The sequence below is a fragment of the Chiloscyllium plagiosum genome, unplaced genomic scaffold, assembly GCF_037043375.1.
Source record: "Chiloscyllium plagiosum isolate Xiang-an unplaced genomic scaffold, Cpla_swu_hap1 HiC_scaffold_5, whole genome shotgun sequence".
Classification (NCBI taxonomy): domain Eukaryota; kingdom Metazoa; phylum Chordata; class Chondrichthyes; order Orectolobiformes; family Hemiscylliidae; genus Chiloscyllium; species Chiloscyllium plagiosum.
The window spans coordinates 44,723,969-44,747,296 of record NW_028270143.1 but is presented as its reverse complement, the minus strand read 5'-3'; the positions used below and the strand labels follow the sequence as shown (position 1 = coordinate 44,747,296).

Here is a 23,328-nt window from a genome sequence, read left to right as displayed (position 1 = left end):
CAGAAACATACTCACCTTTTCACCTGAACTTCCAGGCTCTCCCTTTAATCCACGTTGTCCCTATTAATAAAGAGATAAAAATAATAATTCACTATAATTTCAGAGCTTCCAATGGGTTTTGAAATTGAACTGGCATTTATTGCACAATAAATTATTATTTTGCCAAATATTTTAATCACAGAAAAATTGCTCTGAACAGTTCAACACTTGGCATGTCTGGCAAATCAAATGGATTTCAAAAGAGTTTCACTGACCAGAAGGGATAGGTAGAGCATTGGCTGGCTATCATTCTTGTGAAGGAAAAGATAATTATTTAGTGGTCCTCACAGTCTCCCTTGTCTTGAGATTCCTGGAGTATTACAATATAGAAAGTGGGCCTTCAATCCATTGTGTCTGCATGGTCACCATCCCACTTCTCAGGACCTGGCCTTCTGTGTAACATCTTATCTGAAAGGTATCCAGACAATTTTCCAGGAGCAATTGAATGATTGCCAATGCAACAATAATAGCATTCTAAATCGACTTCCTCCTGCAGCTGCACACCAATATGTTCTACAAACCAGTTTGCTGTGCTCTCGCCTGCTGCTAGCCTCTTTAGCCATATGAAAATGCATTATACTTGGATTTCACTCCACAGACTTTTCTTAGCATTACCTGAAGAAAGCAATAAAAGGCAAAGAAAGAAAAATAAAAGGTGGGGGGTGCAAATAAACATTTTAAACTTTACTTTTGGAGTAAAAGGGTATAGCAACCCTGTATACACCTCTCCAGAACAGGACAGTCAGGTGCTGTGTGCAACAGGCAGATTGTTCAATACGACAATTGTAAATTAAAATTGACCCTCATGACAGCATGCATGCTTCCACCTACAGTATCCTCCGACATAACATTTCTGATCTTGAACATGTGTCTAAAGAATTTGATGACAAAGTACAGCAGCTTCCTCAAAGGAAGGAAAATCCCGGGAAAATGAGGAGGTCACCCTGAATTTCTTTTGTGCTTCTCTTATACCACACAAGATACAACTCTGGTTCCAGAAGCAACTCTGTAAGATTACAGATTGATTGGCTACCACTTGGCTAAAGCCTTCCTTTGACAATGGACAAGCCAAACTCTGAACACTCCAAATGATGCAGATCTTCTAGACATCTGGGAGAATCATCAGGGGCAGACCGATATTGTCATGAAGGTGGTTTTGGAATCAACTGTTTTCATTTAGTCCATAGGGCCAGATTTTACAGCAGGCTTCAGGACCCAGACATCAGGATAAAATGGATTTCCCAAGCCAAAACAACACAATGAAATCAACAAATTTAAGAACATACGAACTAGGAACAGGAGTAGTCAATTCAGCCCCTCAAGCCTGTGTCACCATCTGATACGATCATGGCTCATCACATTTTGGTCTCACCTTCATTTTCCTAGCCACCCCCCAAAACCTTCAATCCATTAATAATTAAAAATCTCTGCCTTAAATTTACTCAATGTCCCATTGATAATGTAACCAAATATTCAAATAGGAACTCTAAAATGTAACATTCTCCATAGACATTCCTTCCCTTTTAACAGAATGTTTATCTGAACTTCCTCAGGAGTTAAACTACAAGAGGAAATTTACTTCTTATAATGTATTTGCACCCCTTTAATTTTAAAGAAATTATCAATATTTTTCTTTCCATTAAAAAGTATTACTATTTGTGTATTCTCCACTTTGGGCTCCATAAATATTCAGACTTTAGACTTTTCTTTTATTCTTTGATACGCAGTGAGTGTCGCTAGCAAGGGCACTGTTTGTTGCCCAGTCCTAACTGCCTATGAATGAAGTGGATTGCTAGGCCATTCCAGAATGCAGTTAAAAGTTGCTCATATTGTTGTTGGTCTGGATGCACACGTAACCCCGACAAATTAATGACAGCAGATTTCTATCTCTTCAGGACATTATTAAACAAGATCTTTTCTCTGACAATTTATGATAGCTGAATGGTCACTGAGATTAGTTTTCAATTCCATAATGATTAACTAAATGTAAATCCACCACAGCACTAGCCTAGGCCTCTGGTATTCTAATACAGTGACATCACAATATCCTCAAAGTGCTCATTTTTAGCCTGACTTTACTCTTGAAGTTGAAGATGAAATACAAAAATACTTTGTTGTTGAAAAAGATACTTTTTCTCAAAATTTTTTCTTGTGTACTTATTGAATGCAAATTTAAACTTTTTGGCTTAAAATTTAACAGGGTCTAGCTATTAACTGTCAATCAGCATTCATGAGTGCATCCTTCACAGCAACAATTCTACCAATCACATTCTACTTGCCAACCAATCAGTGCTTTTGGTTTTCCCCTCAAATGTGTATTCTTGATGAATGCAAGACAAAGATTTTTGACAAAATGTACCTTTTTTCCAGCAATACTCAAGTTCTCTACTGGTAAGTGACCAATTAAAATATAATAACATTTTTTTCAGTACCTGTACACCTTTTGCACCAGGGCTTCCATCTTTACCTCGATCTCCTCTTCTCCCCTAAATTAATATCCATATGTTAGAAGAGTATTTACTTAACAAAATTTAACTTATAATATTTCAAATAGGATGCATAGCAATTTTTCCTTAAGTGAATAAGTTACAATTCTCAGAAATAAGCATAATGAACTAACATTTGTGTTCATTCAGATGGGTTTGAGACATTTTATAACAAAGTGGCAATCAACCAGGGCTTCACAAATTTACTGGACACACTTTAGGGCAGGCAGATAAGATAGTATAGGTTCATAGTTGTGAAGGGAATATCTGAGACAAATGTCAAGAAGTATCCCTACATACAGATCTGCAAAGATCTGTCCGGAATGATGGGTGAAGCACTGGATTGATTGAAGCGAACAGTTCGATGCTGTAATGACAAGAAATTTAAGAAATTATTGTGAAAGGACAAAGTCAAAAGGATGAAGAGTTGTCTTCACCCAAGCCAATCTTGAGGTGAGTAAGGAGTGTCAGTTCAATATGTAATTTTCCAGGAGTTACAGCACATTTTAATTTCTCTATTGTTTCCTGGGTAGCCACTAAGCTAAGTTTATTGGAACTTACTGAAACCCCTGCCACTAGCTCAGAGCAGGGTTCCAAATGCTAGGTAATTGCTCATTGGAAATTTCAAATTCCTAGAAATTTATGTAGAGTCAACTGCATCAGGATTTCTGCATGGTCCTTACCTGTAACCCCTGTCTACACTGCAATGATGAATTCCTTACCAACGGAGGATCTAGAGTTAGGTGTGCGCATCGACAGATCCCTGATAGTAGCAATATGGGCAGAATAGTTTCTATTCAGTGCCAGAAAGAAATATTATGTCATGTTGGAAACAAAAAGACGTTTTGAAATTTGAGATTTTGCAGTTGATTTTAGTGCTCACTTATCTCGCAGGTAAATGCCTATTTGGAAGACATCCATTTCCCATTATCTATGGATTCTTCAGGTGAATGTGGACAAGGACCAAAAACCAGTAAGACACTCATGAATTTATTCAATTTGGTATCCTATTATCTCAATGGGAACTGGAAGGTATTTTAATTGGGACATAAGCGGAGAAACTACTGTAGCTTGCCCACCAGGTTGAACCAATGAGCAACTGTTGGGAATTAATAAAATAAATCATCAAATTTGTCACACATGACCTTCCCTTAACAAATCCACAGTGATTATTCCTGATTAATCAGTGTACCTCCAAGTGCAGATATGTTCATCCTAATAATTCCTCTACTTCCGAAGTTAGACTGATTTCCCCGTAATTTCCTGCCTTCCTCCTCTGTACTATTTTCTTGTACTTTCAGATCCACATGATTAGGTTGCTGTGTATGACTCAGTTGTTAGCATGCATGCACCAGAAGGTTATGAGCTCAAGTTCAAGAATGCACAAATGAATGATTTAATGCAGTATTGAGGGACTACTGTGGAGGTACTGTGTTTTGGATGGTATGCCAAACTGAGATCCTATTTGATCTTTCAGTTGAAAGATTAAAAGATTCTAGGAGACATTTCAAAGACAGCAGGACATTAATCTCAGTGTCCTGGCTCATACTTATTCCTCACTTGGCAACAAAAAAACAAGTTACCTGGTCATTATCACACTTTGGGTTGTAGGAGTTAGCTGAGCACAAATTACTTCTCACATCTTTACATGATACAGTTTTCAAAAGTATTGCACTGGCTGTAAAACACTCTGAGACATCTGATGGTTGCGAAACGTGCAATGTAAATGCAAGTCTTCCTTCCTACAGTAGCTGTAAGTGTGAGTGTCGGAGAAATTTGCCCAATAGGTTAGAAATCACAAAACACAGCTCGAAGTGAAATTGATAAACAGTTTATTGCGAGCGATATCGCTGGAGGAGAAAACACAGAATTGACAGTCTGCACAGAGATCAGATTTCTCCTCCCAGGGCTGAGGATGAGACCAGTTTTATAGTAATGCTGCACAATGACACAGATTAAGAAATGGGAAACTACAATGTTTCTGGAAATGGAGTATTTTAGTTGCAAGGATGCTAATTGGAAAACAGTTTATCGGATGAATGTCCTGTTCCTTCACACAATGCAACATCCTGACAGTATCATGGTTCCATTCATCTTCACAGGTAGGTGTTAAAGTCTTTCGTGGAGTGGTGAGGTGCTTCCATTGTCCTGTGATGCCTTTCTGTCTGTTCTGCTCTTTGTGTAGTTTTGGTATTGCTGGGTTGTGAAACTGCCCTGAGGGCTCTGTCATGTCCATGGGAGCTTAAAGCGTATTCCATTGTCTGCGTGCTGTCTGACCCAGTTTGTGAGCTCCGGGGAATTCTGGGTGTCCTGGTACAATTTGGCCAATTTGCTTTTGAAGGCCTATCGTGGGTTAGCAAATCTTTTCCCACAGTGAGACTACCATTTGATCACAGTGCAATTTGGAAAATAAAGATGAGAAACATTTTCAGTTCTGATATTATTAAAATGTTGCAAATTTCACATTCCACGGAAATGAGGTATCATCACAGTGTTCACAGATTATCAAACTTTTGCTTCAAAGGAACCATGCCAATTCCAAAACAGAGCCAGTGAAGACACTTTCATCAACATATTATGAGTTGACAATAAACATGTAATTCACATTCATTTTACACCTAGTTTCATGGGTTATGGGAGACCATAAAACCATTCCACCATTTACCATTAACCTTTCCATAAGCTAAAAAATGTGTTGCTGGAAGAGCGCAGCAGGTCAGGCAGCATCCAAGGAACAGGAGAATCGATGTTTCGGGCATAAGCCCTTCTTCAGCTGGTATTAACCCAATGGCACACAGGCCTCTCACAACATAGTCTTCATGACACTGAAGAAGGGCTTATGCCCGAAATGTCGATTCTCCTGCTCCTTGGATGCTGCCTGACCTGCTGCGCTTTTCCAGCAACATATTTTTCAGCTCTGATCTCCAGTATCTGCAGTCCTCACTCTTTCCATAAGCTGAATATTTGGGCTGAACATTTACAGCCAGCATTATTGGGGTGCAGTGTCCTGAAAATAGAATGCATGAACTTACCGTCCCATTGCTTTGGGCTGGCAACTTTCATTACTTTGCTGACCTCCTCTGAGATGAGGACCCGAGAGTTAACAAAAGCCTGAGGTCAGCTGTCATGCTGCCTGAGGCTGACTCGAAAGCTAAGTTAGGCTTTTTGTTGTAGCTTTAGTGGGCGTAGAATCACTCATGTTGTGCCTTGGCTGGCTGACTGTTCATCCTTCCATTACTTCATCATGATTTGACAACCACCTGATGAAGGAGCAGCACTCCGAAAGCTTCCAAATAAACCCGTTGGTCTATAACCTGTCTTTGTGTGATTTTTAGCTTACTTCATCATGTTCTCCAAGGGAAAAGTGTTACAAATAGCAATGTGGAAACAAGTTACTGGCTTATCCTCACAACTGTGTTAGTACATAGCAGGAGGCGTCCAAGAAGTAAGAACAAAATAAATTGAGTCTTATCTTAAATAATTTTGGAAAAGACAATCCAAAAAATAATGCTAGATAGAGTTGCAAGGATAAGATTGCAAGTGTAAATTGACACACCCCGCTGACAGTTGAGGAGCTCATAATCGGAGGTATTTTATGGAAGGAATGAGGGTCTCGTTTAATCTCAAGCTGGGACAGCTAGTTTGAGTTCTATGTTAACTCTTCTTGGGAAAAGCCACCTTACTACACTCCAGTCAGATAACTGATTGTCCACTATTGACCTTTCATGGGATCAGGACCCTAGCAGAATGTCCTGCATACCAAGACTGACAGCCAATGAAAGGCCAGCAGCACTTGTTCTCAGTGTGGCCACTAGGAAAGTGGTGGCTGGAGTGATAAATATATTCTTTGGAGGCCCATGATCACAAAGTGCTCTAGGACAGAGAAAAGGCATAGCAGAAGGGTTTTCATGGAGAAAAGGGTAATGGAGAAGGTGGTTTCAGAGCATCAACAACAAAGACAAGGGAATAGCTGTCAATGTTTCCTCTCCTTCTTAATGCCAAATTCTTTGATCAAGTATTTAATGCCTTTGAATAAGGCACCCTCCTTAGGAGTTGAAAAGCACCCCACAGAAGCCTATATGTCATGAACACTATGTGTGCCATTGGGTTAATACCAGCAACAAATGGAAGAGGTTCATAATTTTATGTAAATTTTCCATTTATGGGTCTGAATTATGACAGGACAGGCCAGTCATCTTTGGGTCTTCACACCATGGCCTTAATCAGGATGGAGGCAAGGAAGTGGCCAGTCCCCCAGCATTTCCTTCAATTTTCTATCTTGCTGCACAGGCCTCTGATGTCAGTGTGTGGCAGCGACCTCTGGAACAGGGAGTTAATGCGATGATTGGCGTGCCTACACTGATATCCATGCATGGAACCTTGGAGTGGCTGCGTATGCACATAGTCACACAGATTAGAGGGAACATTGGTCCCCACCCACCACCATTCCAATTGATTAAATGTCCTTCTGAACTCCAAATTTGCGATTAGAAAGAGTATAAAAGATAGCCCAATGTGTCGCTTCTGAAATTGAATATTTGGGCTGAACATTTACAGCCAGCATTATTGGGGTGCAGTGTCCTGAAAATAGAATGCATGAACCTACCGTCCCATTGCTTTGTGCTGGCAACTTTCATTACTTTGCTGACCTCCACTGAGATGAGGACCCGAGAGTTAACAAAAGCCTGAGGTCAGCTGTCATGCTGCCTGAGGCTGACTCGAAAGCTAAGTTAGGCTTTTTGTTGTAGCTTTAGTGGGCGTAGGACCACTCCTCTAGGCTCCACAAAACCAGATGTAGAACTTTAATTCCAGAAATCAACATTAAGGGATGACCCAGAGTCAGTGGGAAACCCTCGGAGATCATTTTCCAATGGGAGTCCATTCTAATTATCTTCAGTTTTTGAGCTGGTCAGACCTAATGAAGGTACCTCATGAAGTTTGGTTGGCCAGTACATTCTGTTGGTCTACTGTTTAAAGTCTGCTCTCCATGAAGATTTACTCAACAACACCTTTTAAACAATAAATTGTCTTTAAACCCAACAGTTCTTTTCATAGTGAATAAAAAAAACATCTGTCAGTGATCCTGCTTTTCCTTTGTACATGTTAGCTTAATCCTGAATATTAGCGGATATATGAAACAGATTTCACACATCCTCCCTGGAGATGTAACCACTGATCAAATAAGCAGATTTCTTTTCATTCTTTTCCTTTAGTTAATATTTTTTGGCAGAATATTGTACGCCAAGGGGTTAATATTGGCACTGGGAATGAAGTGAAAAATATTACTGGGCCAGAGTACATGGAAATTTATTCTGGATGTGGTCTATGTAATTCCTTTTTTATTTATTCTGGAGTTTGGATGCTGTGGGGAAGGCCATGTTAATCAATTTTCCCAGTTTCTCTAAAAGGTGTGTGGGAGGGTTTATTTTTCTGCACCTCTCATGAGAACTGCAAATGGTTTGTAAAGAAGATTGTAAAAAACATAAGATTAATGCTAATAAGTGCTTCAGTCCCATAATGGAAGCTGTTCGTACAGACAGCAATGAAGTCTTCACAAGACTGATCCTTTCTAAACCTAATCTCATGTCTCTCAGGATTGGTTTTCAATATCAGATAGAGATGTCATTGTGGAGTTATCCAGCCACATTTAGATCAATCATAAAAAAATAGGAAAACTACATTTTTATTTTATCCAAGCTCCTTTAATTCCTTTTTTGAAAATCTGTCTCTGCTAAGTGTGAAAATTCCACTGGTTTTCTGTATTTTGCTCTTAGGTTTAGGTACCTTTTGACACTATAGCTAAAATGTTCTAACACTAACATTTTGGGAACTTTTGGTGGATGTAATCGTATATGTTGAAGAACAGCTGAGGTTTCATTTAGAGAAAAAATGAGCTAGAGAATCCTTTGGACTCTAGCACCTCCATTAGGTCCTGGGCAGAATAAAAATTAACCAATAATAATTCAACAGCAAATTGCATCTGTTCAACTAAGCGTTAACACCTGGCACAACACAAAGCTAATATAGTCAGCAGCAGAGTTTGGCCAATACTTACAGGAGCTCCAGACTCCCCTTTCTCCCCCTTTTCACAGCTGCATGGCTTAGGTTTAGGGCACTATACAGAAATAAAAACAAAACCTGTGTCAATAGTATCTTACAATCTTAAAATTTAAGTTCACATTTGGAAAATTAATTAGTACTCGAAACAACATGCAATAAATAATGAAATGATAAAACTAATAAAGCACTTACTGATTGATTGGCAACTTTGAGCTAAAGAAGAAGGGAAACAAAAAGAAAGATTCCATTGGCTACTGTACACAATGTATATAATTCCCCAAAATATGTAGTGTCAGGTAACGCAATTATTGATAAGATCTGGCTGATAGTTAGCTTTAATATTCTGCAAATAATGAACATTTAAGTCTTTATGTTATAATAGGGATGGACTAAACAGATGAACACCTACATTAAAATATATAAGGAAATTAATTAGTAAAGCGCAATATTTGGGCAGGATAATTTGTACTTCAGTAGTTTTAACTTCATGCAGGCACATAAGCTAAAGCTTTGCTCATGCAATGAACCATTTTAAGTACTTTGACTCCCACCTCTGGAAAAAATTGAGGTATACAGTATCTGCTGATTAAGCTATTGAACTAAATCAAAGTTACTGCTAATTGAGAACTGAGCATCGTAACAATGCAGAGAGACCAACCTGTCTATTTTATTCACACCATCATTTAAAAATCACTCTTTGTGATGGGATTTTGAGGGTTACAAAATTAATTGACAATAAATTATAGAGGTAAAATTACATGTTTTTCTGGTTGCTGAAGGATATTGTAAATTCAATTTATGAGGTAAACAAAAATATATAAGTAAAATATTAATTTTAGTAGTTAACTAATATGGTTCACAGAAAAGGCAAAGATCTATGCTAACACATGTCCAAATGTAACTATGGATTTTAAACACAAACATGATACTTAACAAAACATACTGTAAACATAAAAGTGATTAATTTTGCTCCAAAAGGTCAAATTGGAGTTTTCACCCACTATATTGCTTGCCAACTCTAAACCACACCCTGCTCCCTGAAAATATTTTTCTGTGTTATTTTCCTGATTATGTTAAGTGAACTGTTGACATAACCTGTGTCATATATAGAGGATGATGGTGAACTAGTGGCAATATCACTAGAGTTTTGCTCAGGAACCAAACTAATATGCTTGTGATGTTGTTTAAAATCCCACCATGGTCACTGGAAAAAGAAAATCAATCTGGAATTGAAAGATAGTCTCAGTAAAGGTGGCTTTGAAACTATCATTGATGGTCATAAATTCCCATCTGTTTTACTAATGTTCTTTAGTGAATTAGGTATGGGCAACAAACTCACATCCTATGAAAGAATGAAGAATGAAAATATAAAGGAATGTCACTGAGGTAATTCAATAAACTGTAGCATCTAAATGAGAGGGCTGGTCAAGTGCAGCTGGATTCATTTCTGATGGGTAAATATGGGAAATTCTCAACAACCTGAGAAAACAAAGAGGCTTGTTAAAAGTACTCTAGCTGCCAAAGCACTAGTTTTGGTGAAAGCAGCAGTTTTGGGATTCTATTTGTCAAGCTTTTAAGTGATATTTAGTACAGCAATGTATGGAAGTTAGCAATGTATGGGTGGCATTGTTAGTCAAGGGCAGTATTACAGTGGCAGAAAGGATAGCGAGGATGACTCTGGATAGGAGCCAGAGTAACAGGGTAGTTGTTATGGGGTCTTTAACTTGCTAAATATTGACTGGAAATGCTATAGTTGAGTACTTTAGATGGGTCAGTTTTTGTCCAATGTATGCAGAAGGGTTTCCTGACACAGTATGCAGACAGGCCAACAAGAGGAGAGGCCATATTAGAATTGGCTAGTAAACCCAGTCAGGTGTTAGATTTGGAGGTCGGCGAGCACTTTTGTGATTGTGACCATAATTCGGTTATGTTTACTTTAGCGATGCAAAGAAATAGATATATATCACAGGGAAAGAGATATAACTGCGGGAAAGGCAATTATGATGCAATTAAACAAGATTTAGGATGCATAGGATGGGAACAAAACTGAAGGGGGTGGGCATAATTAAAATGTGGAGCTTATTCAAGGAACAGCTACTGCATGTCCTTGTTAAGAATGCACATGTCAGGCAGGGAGGAAGTGGTTGAACAAGACAGCTATGGTTTAGTAAAGACATTGAATCTCTTGTCAAGAGGAAAAAGAAGGCTTCTGTAAGGATGAGATGTGAAGGCTCAGTTAGGGCATTTGAGAGTTACAAGTTAGCCATGAAAGACCTAAAGAGAGAGCTCAGAAGAGCCAGGAGGGGACATGACTTGTTGGCAGGTAGGATTAAGGAAAATCTTTACGCTTTCTAAAGGTATGTCAGGAATAAAAAAATGACCAGAGTAAGATAAGGGCCAAGCAAGGTCAGTAGTGGGAAGTTGTGCATGGAGTCAGAGGAGATAGGAGAAGTGCTAAATGAATATTTTCCATCAGTATTCACATTGGAAAAAAACAATGCTGTCAAGGAGAACACTGGGATACAGGCTACTAGGCCAGGGGGAGATATGGCATTGACTAGATGGATTGAAGTTCACTAGGAGGAAGTGTTAACAATTCTGAAAAGTGTGAAAACAGATAAGTCCCCTGGGCCAGATGGCATTTATCCTAAGATTCTCTGGAAAGCGGGGGAGAAGGTAGCAGAGCCTTTGGCTTTGATCTTCTTCATCATTATCTACAGGAATAGTGCCAGAAGACTGGGGGATAGCAAATGTTGTCCCCTTGTTCAAGAAGGGGAGTAGAGACAACCCTGGTAATTATAGATCAGTGAGCCTCACTTCAGTTGTTGGTAAAGTATTGGAAAGGGTTATAAGAGATAGGATTTAGAATCATCTAGAAAGGAATAAGCTGATTAGGGATAGTCAACACAGTTTTGTGAAGGTTAGGTCATGCCACACAAACCTTACTGAGTTCTTTGAAAAGGTGACCAAACAGGTGGATGAGGGTAAAGAGGTTGATGTGGTGTTTATGGATTTCAGTAAGGCATTTGATAAGGTCCCCCATGGTTGGCTATTGCAGGAAATACAGAGGCATGGGATTGAGGGTGATTTGGTGGTTTGGATTACAAATTGGCTAGCGGAAAGAATACAGAGGGTGGGTTATTGATGGGAAATTCTCTACTTGGAGTTCAATTACTAGTGGTGTACTGCAAGGACCTGTTTTGGGGCCACTGCTATTTGTCAATTTTATAAATTACCTGGATGAGGGTGTAGAAGTATGGTTAGTAAATGTGCAGATGACACTAAGGTTAGTGGAGCTGTGGATAGTGCTGAAGAATGTTGTAAGTTACAGAGAAACATAGATAAGCTGCAGAGCTGAGCAGAGAGATGACAAATAGAGTTTAATGCAGAAAAATGTGACGTGATTCATTTTGGAAGGAGCAACAGGAATAAAGAGTACTGGGCTAATGGCAAGATTCTTGATAGTGTTGATGAGCAGAGAAATCTTGGTGTCCATGTACATAGATCCCTGAAAGTTGACACCCAGGTTGATGAGGTAAAAACAATGACTGCAGATGCTGGAAACCAGATTCTGGATTAGTGGTGCTGGAAGAGCACAGCGGTTCAGGCAGCATCCAAGGAGCAGCGAAATCGACATTTTGGGCAAAAGCCCTTCATCAGGAATAAAGGCAGTGAGCCTGAAGCATGGAGAGATAAGCTAGAGGAGGGTGGGGGTGGGGAGAAAGTAGCATAGAGTACAATGGGTGAGTGGGGGAGGGGATGAAGGTGATAGGTCAGGGAGGAGAGGGTGGAGTGGATAGGTGGAAAAGGAGATAGGCAGGTAGGACAAGTGCGGACAAGTCATGGGGACAGTGCTGAGCTGGAAGTTTGGAACTAGGGTGAGGTGGGGGAAGGGGAAATGAGGAAACTGTTGAAGTCCACATTGATGCCCTGGGGTTGAAGTGTTCCAAGGCGGAAGATGAGGCATTGTTCCTCCAGGCGTCTGGTGGTGAGGGAGCGGCGGTGAAGGAGGCCCAGGACCTCCATGTCCTCAGCAGAGTGGGAGGGGGAGTTGAAATGTTGGGCCACGGGACGGTGTGGTTCATTGGTGCGGGTGTCCCGAAGATGTTCCCTAAAGCGCTCTGCTAGGAGGCGCCCAGTCTCCCCAGTGTAGAGGAGACCGCATTGGGAGCAACGGATACAATAAATTATATTAGTGGATGTGCAAGTAAAACTTTGATGGATGTGGAAGGCTCCTTTAGGGCCTTGGATAGAGGTGAGGGAGGAGGTGTGGGCGCAGGTTTTACAGTTCCTGCGGTGGCAGGGGAAAGTGCCAGGATGGGAGGGTGGGTTGTAGGGGGGCATGGACCTGACCAGGTAGTCACGGAGGGAACGGTCTTTGCGGAAGGCAAAAAGGGGTGGGGAGGAAAATATATCCCTGGTGGTGGGGTCTGTTTGGAGGTGGCGGAAATGTCGGCGGATGATTTGGTTTATGCGAAGGTTGGTAGGGTGGAAGATGAGCACCAGGGGCGTTCTGTCCTTGTTACGGTTGGAGGGGTGGGGTCTGAGGGCGGAGGTGTGGGATGTGGACAAGATGCGTTGGAGGGCATCTTTAACCGCATGGGAAGGGAAACTGCGGTCTCTAAAGAAGGAGGCCATCTGGTGTGTTCTGTGGTCCTCCTGGGAGCAGATACGGTGGAGGCCGAGGAATTGGGAATACGGGATGGCATTTTTGCAAGAGGTAGGGTGGGAAGAGGTGTAATCCAGGTAGATGTGGGAGTCGGTGGGTTTATAAAAAAATGTCAGTGTCAAGTCGGTCGTCATTACTGGAGATGGAGAGGTCCAGGAAGGGGAGGGAGGTGTCAGAGATGGTCCAGGTAAATTTAAGGTCAGGGTGGAATGTGTTGGTGAAGTTGATGAATTGCTCAACCTCCTCGCGAGAGCACGAGGTGGCGCCAATGCAGTCATCAATGTAGCGGAGGAAGAGGTGGGGAGTGGTGCCGGTGTAATTACGGAAGATCAACTGCTCTACGTAGCCGACAAAGAGACAGGCATAGCTGGGGCCCATACGTGTGCCCAAGGCTACCCCTTTGGTCTGGAGGAAGTGGGAGGATTCAAAGGAGAAATTGTTAAGGGTGAGGACCAGTTCGGCCAAACGAATGAGAGTGTCAGAGGAAGGGTACTATTGGGGACGTCTGGAGAGGAATAAATGGAGGGCTTGGAGGCTCTGGTCATGGCGGATGGAGGTGTAGAGGGATTGGATATCCGTGGTGAAGATGAGGCGTTGGGGGCCAGGGAAACAGAAATCTTGGAGGAGGTGGAGGGCATGGGTGGTGTCTCGAATGTATGTGGGGAGTTCCTGGACCAGGGTGGATAGGACAGTGTCGAGGTAGGTAGAGATGAGTTCAGTGGGGCAGGAGCATGCTGAGACAATGGGTCGGCCAGGGTGGTCAGGCTTGTGGATCTTGGGAAGGAGGTAGAACCGGGTAGTGCGGGGTTCCCGGACTGTGAGGTTAGAAGATCTCCTGAGGTGATGAGGTTCTGTATGGTCTGGGAGATGATGGTTTGGTGATGGGGGGTGGGGTCATGGTCGAGGGGGCAGTAGGAAGAGGTGTCCTTGAGTTGGCGTTTGGCTTCAGCGGTGTAGAGGTCAGTGCGCCAGACTACCACTGTGCCCCCTTTATCCGCTGGCTTGATGGTGAGGTTGGGATTGGAGCAGAGGGATTGGAGAGCTGCGTGTTGTGAGGGTGAGAGGTTGGAGTGGGGGAGGGGGAGTAGACAGGTTGAGGCGAACCCAGGTTGATGAGGTTGTTAAGAAGGCATTCGGTGTATTAGCTTTTCTTGGTAGAGGAATTGAGTTTCGAAGCCACGAGGTCGTGTTGCAGCTGTACAAAACACTGGTGCGGCCGCACTTGGAGTCTTGTGTACAGTTCTGGTCACGGCATTATAGGAAGGATGTGGAAGCTTTGGAAGGGGTGCAGAGGAGATTTGCTGGGATGCTGCCTGGTGTGGAAGAAATGTCTCATAAGGAAAGGCTGAGGGACTTGAGGCTTTTTCGTTACAAAGAAGGTTGAGAGGTGGCTTAATTGAGACATATAAGATAATCAGAGGATTAGATAGGGTGGACAGTGAGCCTTTTTCCTCAGATAGCGATGGCTAGCACAAGGGGACATAGCTTTAAATTGAGGGGTGATAGATATAGGACAGATGTCGGAGGTAGTTCCTTTACTCAAAGAGTAGTAGGAATGTGGAATACCCTACCTGCAACAGTAGTAGACTCACCAACTTTAAGGGCATTTAAATGGTAATTGGGTAAACACGTGGTTGAAAATGGAATAGTGTAGGCTCGATGGGCTTCAGATTGGTTTCACAGGTTGGTGCAATATTGAGAACTGAAAGGCCTGTACTGCGCTAGAATGCTGTACGTTGAATTTTCTATGTCCATTGAAAGTTATTAGAATTATTCCTTGTAGGACAATGTACATAATGGAAAGTTTGAGTGAACACAGATTATGGATTAACCTTGCCAATTTTAAACAATGCTGAAGAGACAGGAAACCTCTCTCTAACATTAAATGAGTGGACGAAGTCAGAGTGTCTTAAAAAACCAAATTGTTCGGGTGCTAGAAAAGCAATGTCTCAGCATGGAATCTGTAGAGTGTGAAGAGCTTTGATCTGACTAACTTTGAAATTTCAGTTGTGCATATTTGTACATATCCCTAAATTTTATCTAAAGAGAGAGAAAGTAAATTGTCAATCATATGTTAATTGTATCTTATAGTTTGCAGATGGCCAACTAGGATTCACCGATGCTCCCATAAATAAGATCAGACTAAAACTTCCTGAAGAAGGGCTTATGCCCGAAACGTCGATTCTCCTGTTCCCTGGATGCTGCCTGACCTGCTGCGCTTTTCCAGCAACACATTTCCAGCTCTGATCTCCAGCATCTGCAGACCTCACTTTCTCCTCTAAAACTATGATTGTTGAACAAGAAGACACATGTTTGTGATTGTATCACTTTAATTAATTGCTCCTAAAGTGTGTAAAGGTTGGTTCAAATTCTCTCTTCCAAACACCTGACTCTGTGGATGTATCAGTTCCCTTAGTGTATGCAGTGAAACCTGAACAACAATTGGCTTGGGTTAAGAAATAAATACATCCATGCCGCACAATTGCAGGCAATGTCTACATCTGTCGAAAAGGCAGCTAAAACTAACTGTGCAGGGGATTTAAAGGTATGTAGGTATGCAGTTGTCATATTAATCCAGCTTTGAAAAGAAAGTTAAATTGAAAAGATCAGAAATTGAAGATAATGCATATGAATGAAAATAGGGAAAAAACACAAATCTGCAATACATGGCTTGCCTGTAGTTAAAGCCTTTCTCTATTTTGTAATTGCCCTATTTCAAGCAATTCTTCACTACTTTCTCATTTTAATTGTGATAAACAGATCTTATCTGATTTATTTTTGCTTATTAAGCAAACGGAAATCCTTGAAGCCAAGCAATTGTGTTCTCATTTGCAGAGTTTAGGATAGACAGCATTGTTGTATTTCTCCAGAAGCGTTTAAAGATTTGTACTGAGCCCTCCAGTGGTAGAGACTGACTAAGTGCAAGTTGCAGTTTGACCTGACTATCGTTTATAAAGTAACTTCTGTGTGATAGATCACAAAGAACTTTCTCATGACTTCCCTTGTTTCCTATTACTTGGCACAAAAGATGTCTGCTAATAGATCTTGTACCAAAAGACTACTCCATATAATGCCTGTGGAAGGGTTCCAGTTATGATGTACATTGCTGTGATCAATTGAGTGCAATCAAAAACGTTCATCTGTTTTTACTTTTTTATAGATGTTTACGGCATTGCTCATTTTTCGAGGTGGGACAGGACCCACAGGTTTAAAGAACTGCAGATTGATAGTCATGACATTATTCTATTAATCAGAAGTCATGAGTTTAGTTTGTATGGAAGAGACATAGGCAAAGAAATCTAGCATGATATTGCAGTGCATTTCTAAAAGAGTGCCACACTAGTGGAGATGCCATCTTTTGGATGAGACAGTTAGATGACATTCTATCTGCCCTCTTACGTGGATGTAAAAGATCTCTTTTACTTTGGGGAAGAGCAGGAAGATACCATTGCTGTGCTGGCCACGACTTAACCCTCAATCAACATCACTAAAGCAGATTGTTTGATTTTCATCATGTGGCTGCTTATAGGAAATTGCTGCACACAAATGAATGAATTGCAGTGATTGTGATCGCTAGTGTAATAACCTGAAGCGATTTAAATGCATGAGTACTTTTAAATAAGCAAAATCTTTAGTAGCCACTGAAGTGGTCAAGAAGTGCCCACCCACTTCTGGGTAGACTGGAGAGAGGAGAGGAGATGGAAAAGTGAATGTTTGAGGGCCTGATAACCATCATATTGGTGGTCCAACAAACGCAAGTGTGTATTCTAGCCTCCTGATCAAGCCATACATCCAGCTTCATTGTCAACTTGATCCTGCCTCCCTGACAAGGGCACTGCTCCTTTTAAAGGTGATGTCTGACAGGCAGCAAATCTTATGACTTGATCTTCTCACCTTATCCATGAATATCTGGCCCACAAACCTCAAAGTTAATCCCTAGACAAATAGGCTAAACTCAGGTTTGGGGATTATGTCCACAACTTGATGCATCCAAATCTGATGCCATTTTATTCTTTCTTTTCATTCACCCTACTGATGTTCAATGTTTCACTTCTTAACCCAGTTACCTACAACACCACTTGCAGGAACCAATATCCAAGACTCCCTGACTTCAGCATTCTGCAGCTGATTTCTCTTTCTCACAGTATGTCAGACTGTCAATTGAACCAGATGGAAAACAAACCTATTTAAACAAAGTCCTACTATTATGTTCTAAATTCAACAGGAACACCACATACCCTGTCTTACCATGATCTTCCTGCTATACTCTGCACAATCCATGGTAAATAGTAGGCTCAAGACTAATCGAATGTGCAAGTTAGTAAAGTCATAGAAAAGCCAAGAACATTTTAGGTGTTAGGAAAAGGAGCATAGAGAACAATATTTTAAAATGTAATAATAAATTTAAACCAACTATTGGTCAGGTCACAGCGAGGAAGTTCTATGTAATTCAAAATGTCCATATGTAGAAACGACACTGAAATCACAGAGAGCATATGGTACAGATTTACCAGGATGATGCCCTAAAAGGAAATATTTAATTGAGAAGAGAGACTTGAGACACTTGGGATTATTTACATAATTAGATAAAGCTAAGCTGAGATATGGTCAAGTCTCTTAAACTTTGGCAGTCTTTGGTAGACTGAATTGGAAATATTTCTTCTTCTGAGACAGTAATAAGAGGTCAATACTTTAAAAATGTCATTGAAAGAATGGGGAATGAAATATATATATGCGACAGCTTGTTGGAGCATAATGGCTTTCCATTGGGAATAGTTGAGATAGAGGCCACTGTGTCTTTGACATTTGAAATAGATACAAGAATGTGAGCAAAGAATGAGCAAAAAATGAGTCTTGCATTGCTCTAGCATGCTGTCAATATAGACACAAGCAAGGTGGCATACCTCTGCTCTAAACATTTATGATTTTTATTAAATGTAGTTATGGTACAGGGAGGAAATCACCTACTGCATAAATGCTATCAAAAAAGCCATTGGATTCCTGAAACAGTACTGTATGGATTCTATACCTGTACATCTAATAAGACATTACCTTTGTGATTCATGCAATAAATGTTTACAGTCCAGTTCCAAATGAAATTATTTGCAGTGTAAATCGTAAGCAAGTTTGTTCAGTACCCTACTTACCATTTCATGAAGAATATTATCTGTGAGATTGGAGTCGTTTATGCTGTGGACAAATTGCGATGATGGAGTGCTTGACACAGGTGACAATTCTGCAGTAACATGTGGAGGTCCAATAGCAAACAGGAAAATGCCATATTTCCTAGCATTGGCTACAGCATCTTGAAGGTTTGGATTGTGGGGATGATCCACCCCATCAGTCATTAAAATGGCTATCTTCACACTGTTCTGCTTTGCCTCAGTCTGGAAGAGCTGAGTAGCATTTCCAATAGCATAGGAAGTATATGTGCCATGGCCGATGTAAATAATGGATTGTACATGACTCTTGAACTTATCAAACCCTTGCCAGTCCCGGAAAGTGTGGTCCTTTTTGACGGAGCTGCTATATGATAGAACAGCCATTCTCCAGCTGAGATCTTGGTTCTCTATCTGTTCAGACTGCAGAGCTTTTTCAGTAAATTCAATTACAAATTGTTTCTCTTTCTCAAAAAGATTTTTGGCACTTTCAGAACTGTCCAAGATGAAAGCAACTTCTATGTTACAGTTGGGATCTAATAACAACAAAAAAACAACCTTATGAATGCATGTTATCATTCATCCATTCACTTGTTCATCAAAATAAAAAGCTTTATTCTTTTAAATGTGTCTAGTGGGACCAATTCCAGCATTGTCTTCCAAGACTACCAGTAGACAGGAAGTTCTAGGGGTCCAGACATTAAGTGGCCTGACAGCTGGCCTGCAGCTGAGTCCAGTTTTGGAACATTTCTGGGGAGGCAATGGTCAGAGGTACTATTGCAAGTCTCTTAATCCAGAGAATTCAATTATTTCTTAATCCTAGGTAATGGCCTAATGTCCTGGGTTCAGATTCTGCCATGTCAGATGGTGGAATTTGAATTCAATAAGAATCTTCAATTAAAAGTCTAATGATGGCCATGAAACCATTGCCGAATGTCAGAAAAAAAACATGTGGTTCACTAATGTCATAGAATCCCTACAGGATGGAAGCTGGCCATTTGGCCTATTGAGTTCACATTCTACTTCTGAGGAGCATCCAACCCCACCCCACCCCCCTCCCCGTCCTACCATATCCCTGGAACCCTGCATTTCCCATGGCTAGTCCAACTCATCTGCACAACCCTAAACACTATGGGCAATTTAACATTGTCAATCCGCCTATACTGCACATCTATGGACGGCGGGAGGAAATCGGAGCATCCAGAGGAAACCCATAACGACATGGAGAGAATGTGTAAATTCCACAAACAGTCACCCTGTGAATCCTTGATGCCCATGAGGCAACAGTACTAACCATTGAGCCACCATGCCACTGTGTCCTTTAGGGAAGGAAACTGTCACCCTTTCCGGGTCTGGCCTATAATGTGACCCCGCACCCACAGCAATTTGGTTGACACTCTGGGCAATTATGGACAGATAATGAATGCTGGTCTAATCAATGATGCCCACATCCTCTGAATAAATAAAAAAGACCCACTTCAGTTTCCAAAAAGCCTTGACCTGGTGCTTGCAAGGTCATCAATGGTTCACTTAAATGCCATTGAATCTCCTGATCAGCTGCACTCATCGAAGTTATTCACTCCCTCAGCCATTAACCCTCACATCCTTACCCATTATTCACTTTCTAAACTGAGCTCACAAGTCCTATTACATAAGATCGTAAGAAACAGAAGCAGAAGTATGCCACTCAGTCCCTCTAGCTGGTCTCACTGTTCAACATGATCATGGCTAATCCATTCCAGGCCTCAACTCCTCTTCAAATCAGGTCAGCATAGCCATCAACTCTCTGATAGTTCAAAAAAATTATCTACCCCTCTTTTATACTTTCGGTGATCTAGCTTCAACTTTCTGGAGTAGAGAATTCCAGATATTCTCTACTCTCTACAAGAAGAAATTTCTGTGCATGTCAACTTTAGACAAATATCTCTTATTATGTAACTATGTCGCCTAGTTCAAGATCCCCCCACTAATTAAAACACCTTATCAATATTTATCCTACCAAGCCCCCTCAGAATCTTGCAATAAGACTAATTCTTCTGGCTTATTCTTTTAAACTCTATTGTAACTGTTGAAAGCTATCCAATAATCCACAACAATCTGAATAAACACTCTTCTCAGCAGCTACGTAACCAATCTGAAGAATGTGTAAAATGATCACATGGTTGGATTGCAGTTAAGACAAGCATAAAACATTCAAAGTAAAAAAAACATACTTCAGAAGTATGATCAGAACAGATGTCTAGACTGTGTACATAAAAGCAAAAGATAAAGATGAAACATTCACACTTGGTTATCATACTAGATGATATTTTCAATAGGGTGCAATGTACTGTACTTTAAACTCATCTGAAAACTCTTTCACATTTACAATGTTGACCTTTAACTTGGCAGTTGGATATTTGGCATAAATAACAATCTGGCGAACACATTGTTTAATACCTTCTTACACTTTCCAATCACAACACTATAACAACTCACCTTTCCTGAACACTGATGTAACCTTGAATGCTGATCTATAAAACCACTTTATTTAGCTTTCAAAGGAGGCATTTCCTGCACCCAATCCATGATTTACAATTTACGTAACTGATGTAAAATCTAACATGCTAAAGTCTGTCTGCCTCCAAGAAAGTGAAAGGATTTCCTTTGTTCCCCATGAACCCACAACCCAATCAGTTTTATCCTCCACTGGAGTGGGTGGGTACTGGGGCTGCTCTCTTCTCTGCCCTCATGAAAATCAGAAGACTAGTACAGAGGTCAGACTCAAGCCAGCTTGGTTGGTGGCCATTTGTTATCAGTTCCATTCTGACTGGTTCCAATCTGGACAATTATAAGCCATCATAAGGTGCATTACAGTCTTCCCCACTATAACACTGAGACCATCACATTTTCAGAATAGTTACCATATTTAAATCACAAGCATTAATTGCTCCTGTTTTTGACACCCCAATATCTTTCAATTTGCTGACAGCCATCTCATTACAAATTTTCAAGTGGAAAGGATCTGTTCAGAATTAACCTGAACCCAAGTTGTGCCTGAACTGCAAATAACGTTGCCTATCTATTTTAATGTCAAATCTTATAATATATCCATTTAACCATCCAACCCCAAGCAGTTTTTATGTAATTGTGTTGAATTATCCCACTGGGAAGAGTCATGACACATCTCTGTGGGAGGTGATACTTGAAGCCTGGTCTTCTAGAACTGGAGAAGACCCACTAACTGAGACACAAGGCCCACTAAAATTTATTTATGTCGGACCACCATAGTCTGGAAAAGACTTTATGAAACAGGTACATGACATTACTTTGTCAACCATTTTAATAGATGGAAATGTGTTGCTGGAAAAGCGCAGCAGGTCAGGCAGCATCTAGGGAACAGGAGAATCGACGTTTCAGGCATTAGCCCTTCTTCGGGCATTAGCCTAATGGGCTAATGCCCGAAACGTCGATTCTCCTGTTCCCTAGATGCTGCCTGACCTGCTGCGCTTTTCCAGCAACACATTTCCATCTCTGATCTCCAGCATCTGCAGACCTCACTTTCTCCTCAACCATTTTAATAGAGGTAACTAACAGTATCAGTTAAACATACAACACAACAGAGGAAAGAAGCACAGGCATCTGTGTCTGAGCGGTAAGAATATGGTAAATGCAAGGACCGTTTACACTGAGTGACCCCAAAATAAAATTACCGATTTATGAAGGCATCCGGTGCTAGATAGTGGCAGACTAGCTACAAGGTGAACTCTGGTTATAACCTGACAAACGTATATACCCGCTCTGTTTCTCCTCGTCAATCTGTACCACTGCTAGCGCCCTGCTCTTTGCATCAGTTAATATATATGAGCTTGTAACCTTTTCAATGTGAGGTTCCAAACTCGTCTGTAGAACTAGATAATAACATCCAGATTAAAAAAAATCATTCCTGTCTACGTTTATGGTATTGTTTGTAATTTAATATTACTCCGATATTTCGGGCTGACAGCTGAGGCAGATGGTGTAGGGGACAGCAACAAATTCCCTTCCCGCCCAGCCTGGACTTTCAGTACAGATCTTTCAGCCTCTGCATTAGTGAGTGGGCAGATTTGGTCTGAACTGCTCCGGGGTAACTCCGTTAAGGGGGGAAAAAAAACTTAGCAGTCATTAAAGTTACAGATATGTACCATTAGCAGATTCAACTCAATCTGTAACTTAAATTCATTGTTTGACTATATTGCATCTTTAAACTAATCGCTTTAAATCATGTTCCTTTGTATATAAGAAATAATTTAGCCACTACAAATCCAAAAATCAGTGATGGGTTTTTAAAATGTGAACATTTCTGATAAAAGAAACTTCTCGTGATACTGTTTGCGGCGGAATACCGGTAAGAGTATGACAACGTTTGTTAAGAGAACAAAAGATAAACACCCGAAAACTAATGAAACAAATGTTGCCATACTTGAAGCCTGGTTCAGTTGGAGGGCGATTGCACCGTGTTTTCTTCCTTTCTTCCGGCCAGCGTTGGAGCTGCGACTTTCGGTTGTTACCAATGTCAGAAACCCAAGAAACAAAACGATCAATCTCTCCACTTTAGCTGTCATCTTCTCAACGCGAGAAACCTGTCACCGAGAAACCAGAAAACCACCAGCACAGTTGGGTCAATACTTTTTTAAAGTCACGCTCTAATCCGCAGCTGTGTAATTTTGCAAAAGTTCTCTATATTCATCAAACGGTTTAAGCTTCAGCGTTACTCTATGACTTGCATCGCTAAGTGACTAGGTCTGGCCGTGTCCATCTCAGGGTATTGTCGAGCTCACTTTAATTCGCTGTCATATTAATTAGCCAATAATTTCTTCAAATCATCTTCAAAAATGCCACTAATTCTGTTAAATCATACACACCGTCTATCACATTTGGAGGGGGAGAAACACAA

The 23,328-nt window shown here is 40.8% G+C and overlaps 1 protein-coding gene across 1 annotated transcript in view; it reads right to left on the bottom strand.

Annotated features, from left to right (window-relative positions):
• LOC122550244 (uncharacterized) overlaps positions 1-23,008 on the bottom strand; it is a 265,713-nt gene extending 242,705 nt beyond the window's left edge. Inside the window, exons 1-6 of the mRNA XM_087987130.1 lie at positions 22,855-23,008; positions 18,402-18,949; positions 8,778-8,798; positions 8,581-8,640; positions 2,472-2,525; positions 16-60 (exon numbers count right to left, since the gene is read on the bottom strand). Of these exons, the coding sequence (XP_087843256.1) occupies positions 16-60; positions 2,472-2,525; positions 8,581-8,640; positions 8,778-8,798; positions 18,402-18,949; positions 22,855-22,996 (870 nt within the window). The 5' untranslated portion in view covers positions 22,997-23,008. The remainder of the gene's footprint in view (positions 1-15; positions 61-2,471; positions 2,526-8,580; positions 8,641-8,777; positions 8,799-18,401; positions 18,950-22,854) is intronic.
• Positions 23,009-23,328: the final 320 nt, after the last annotated feature.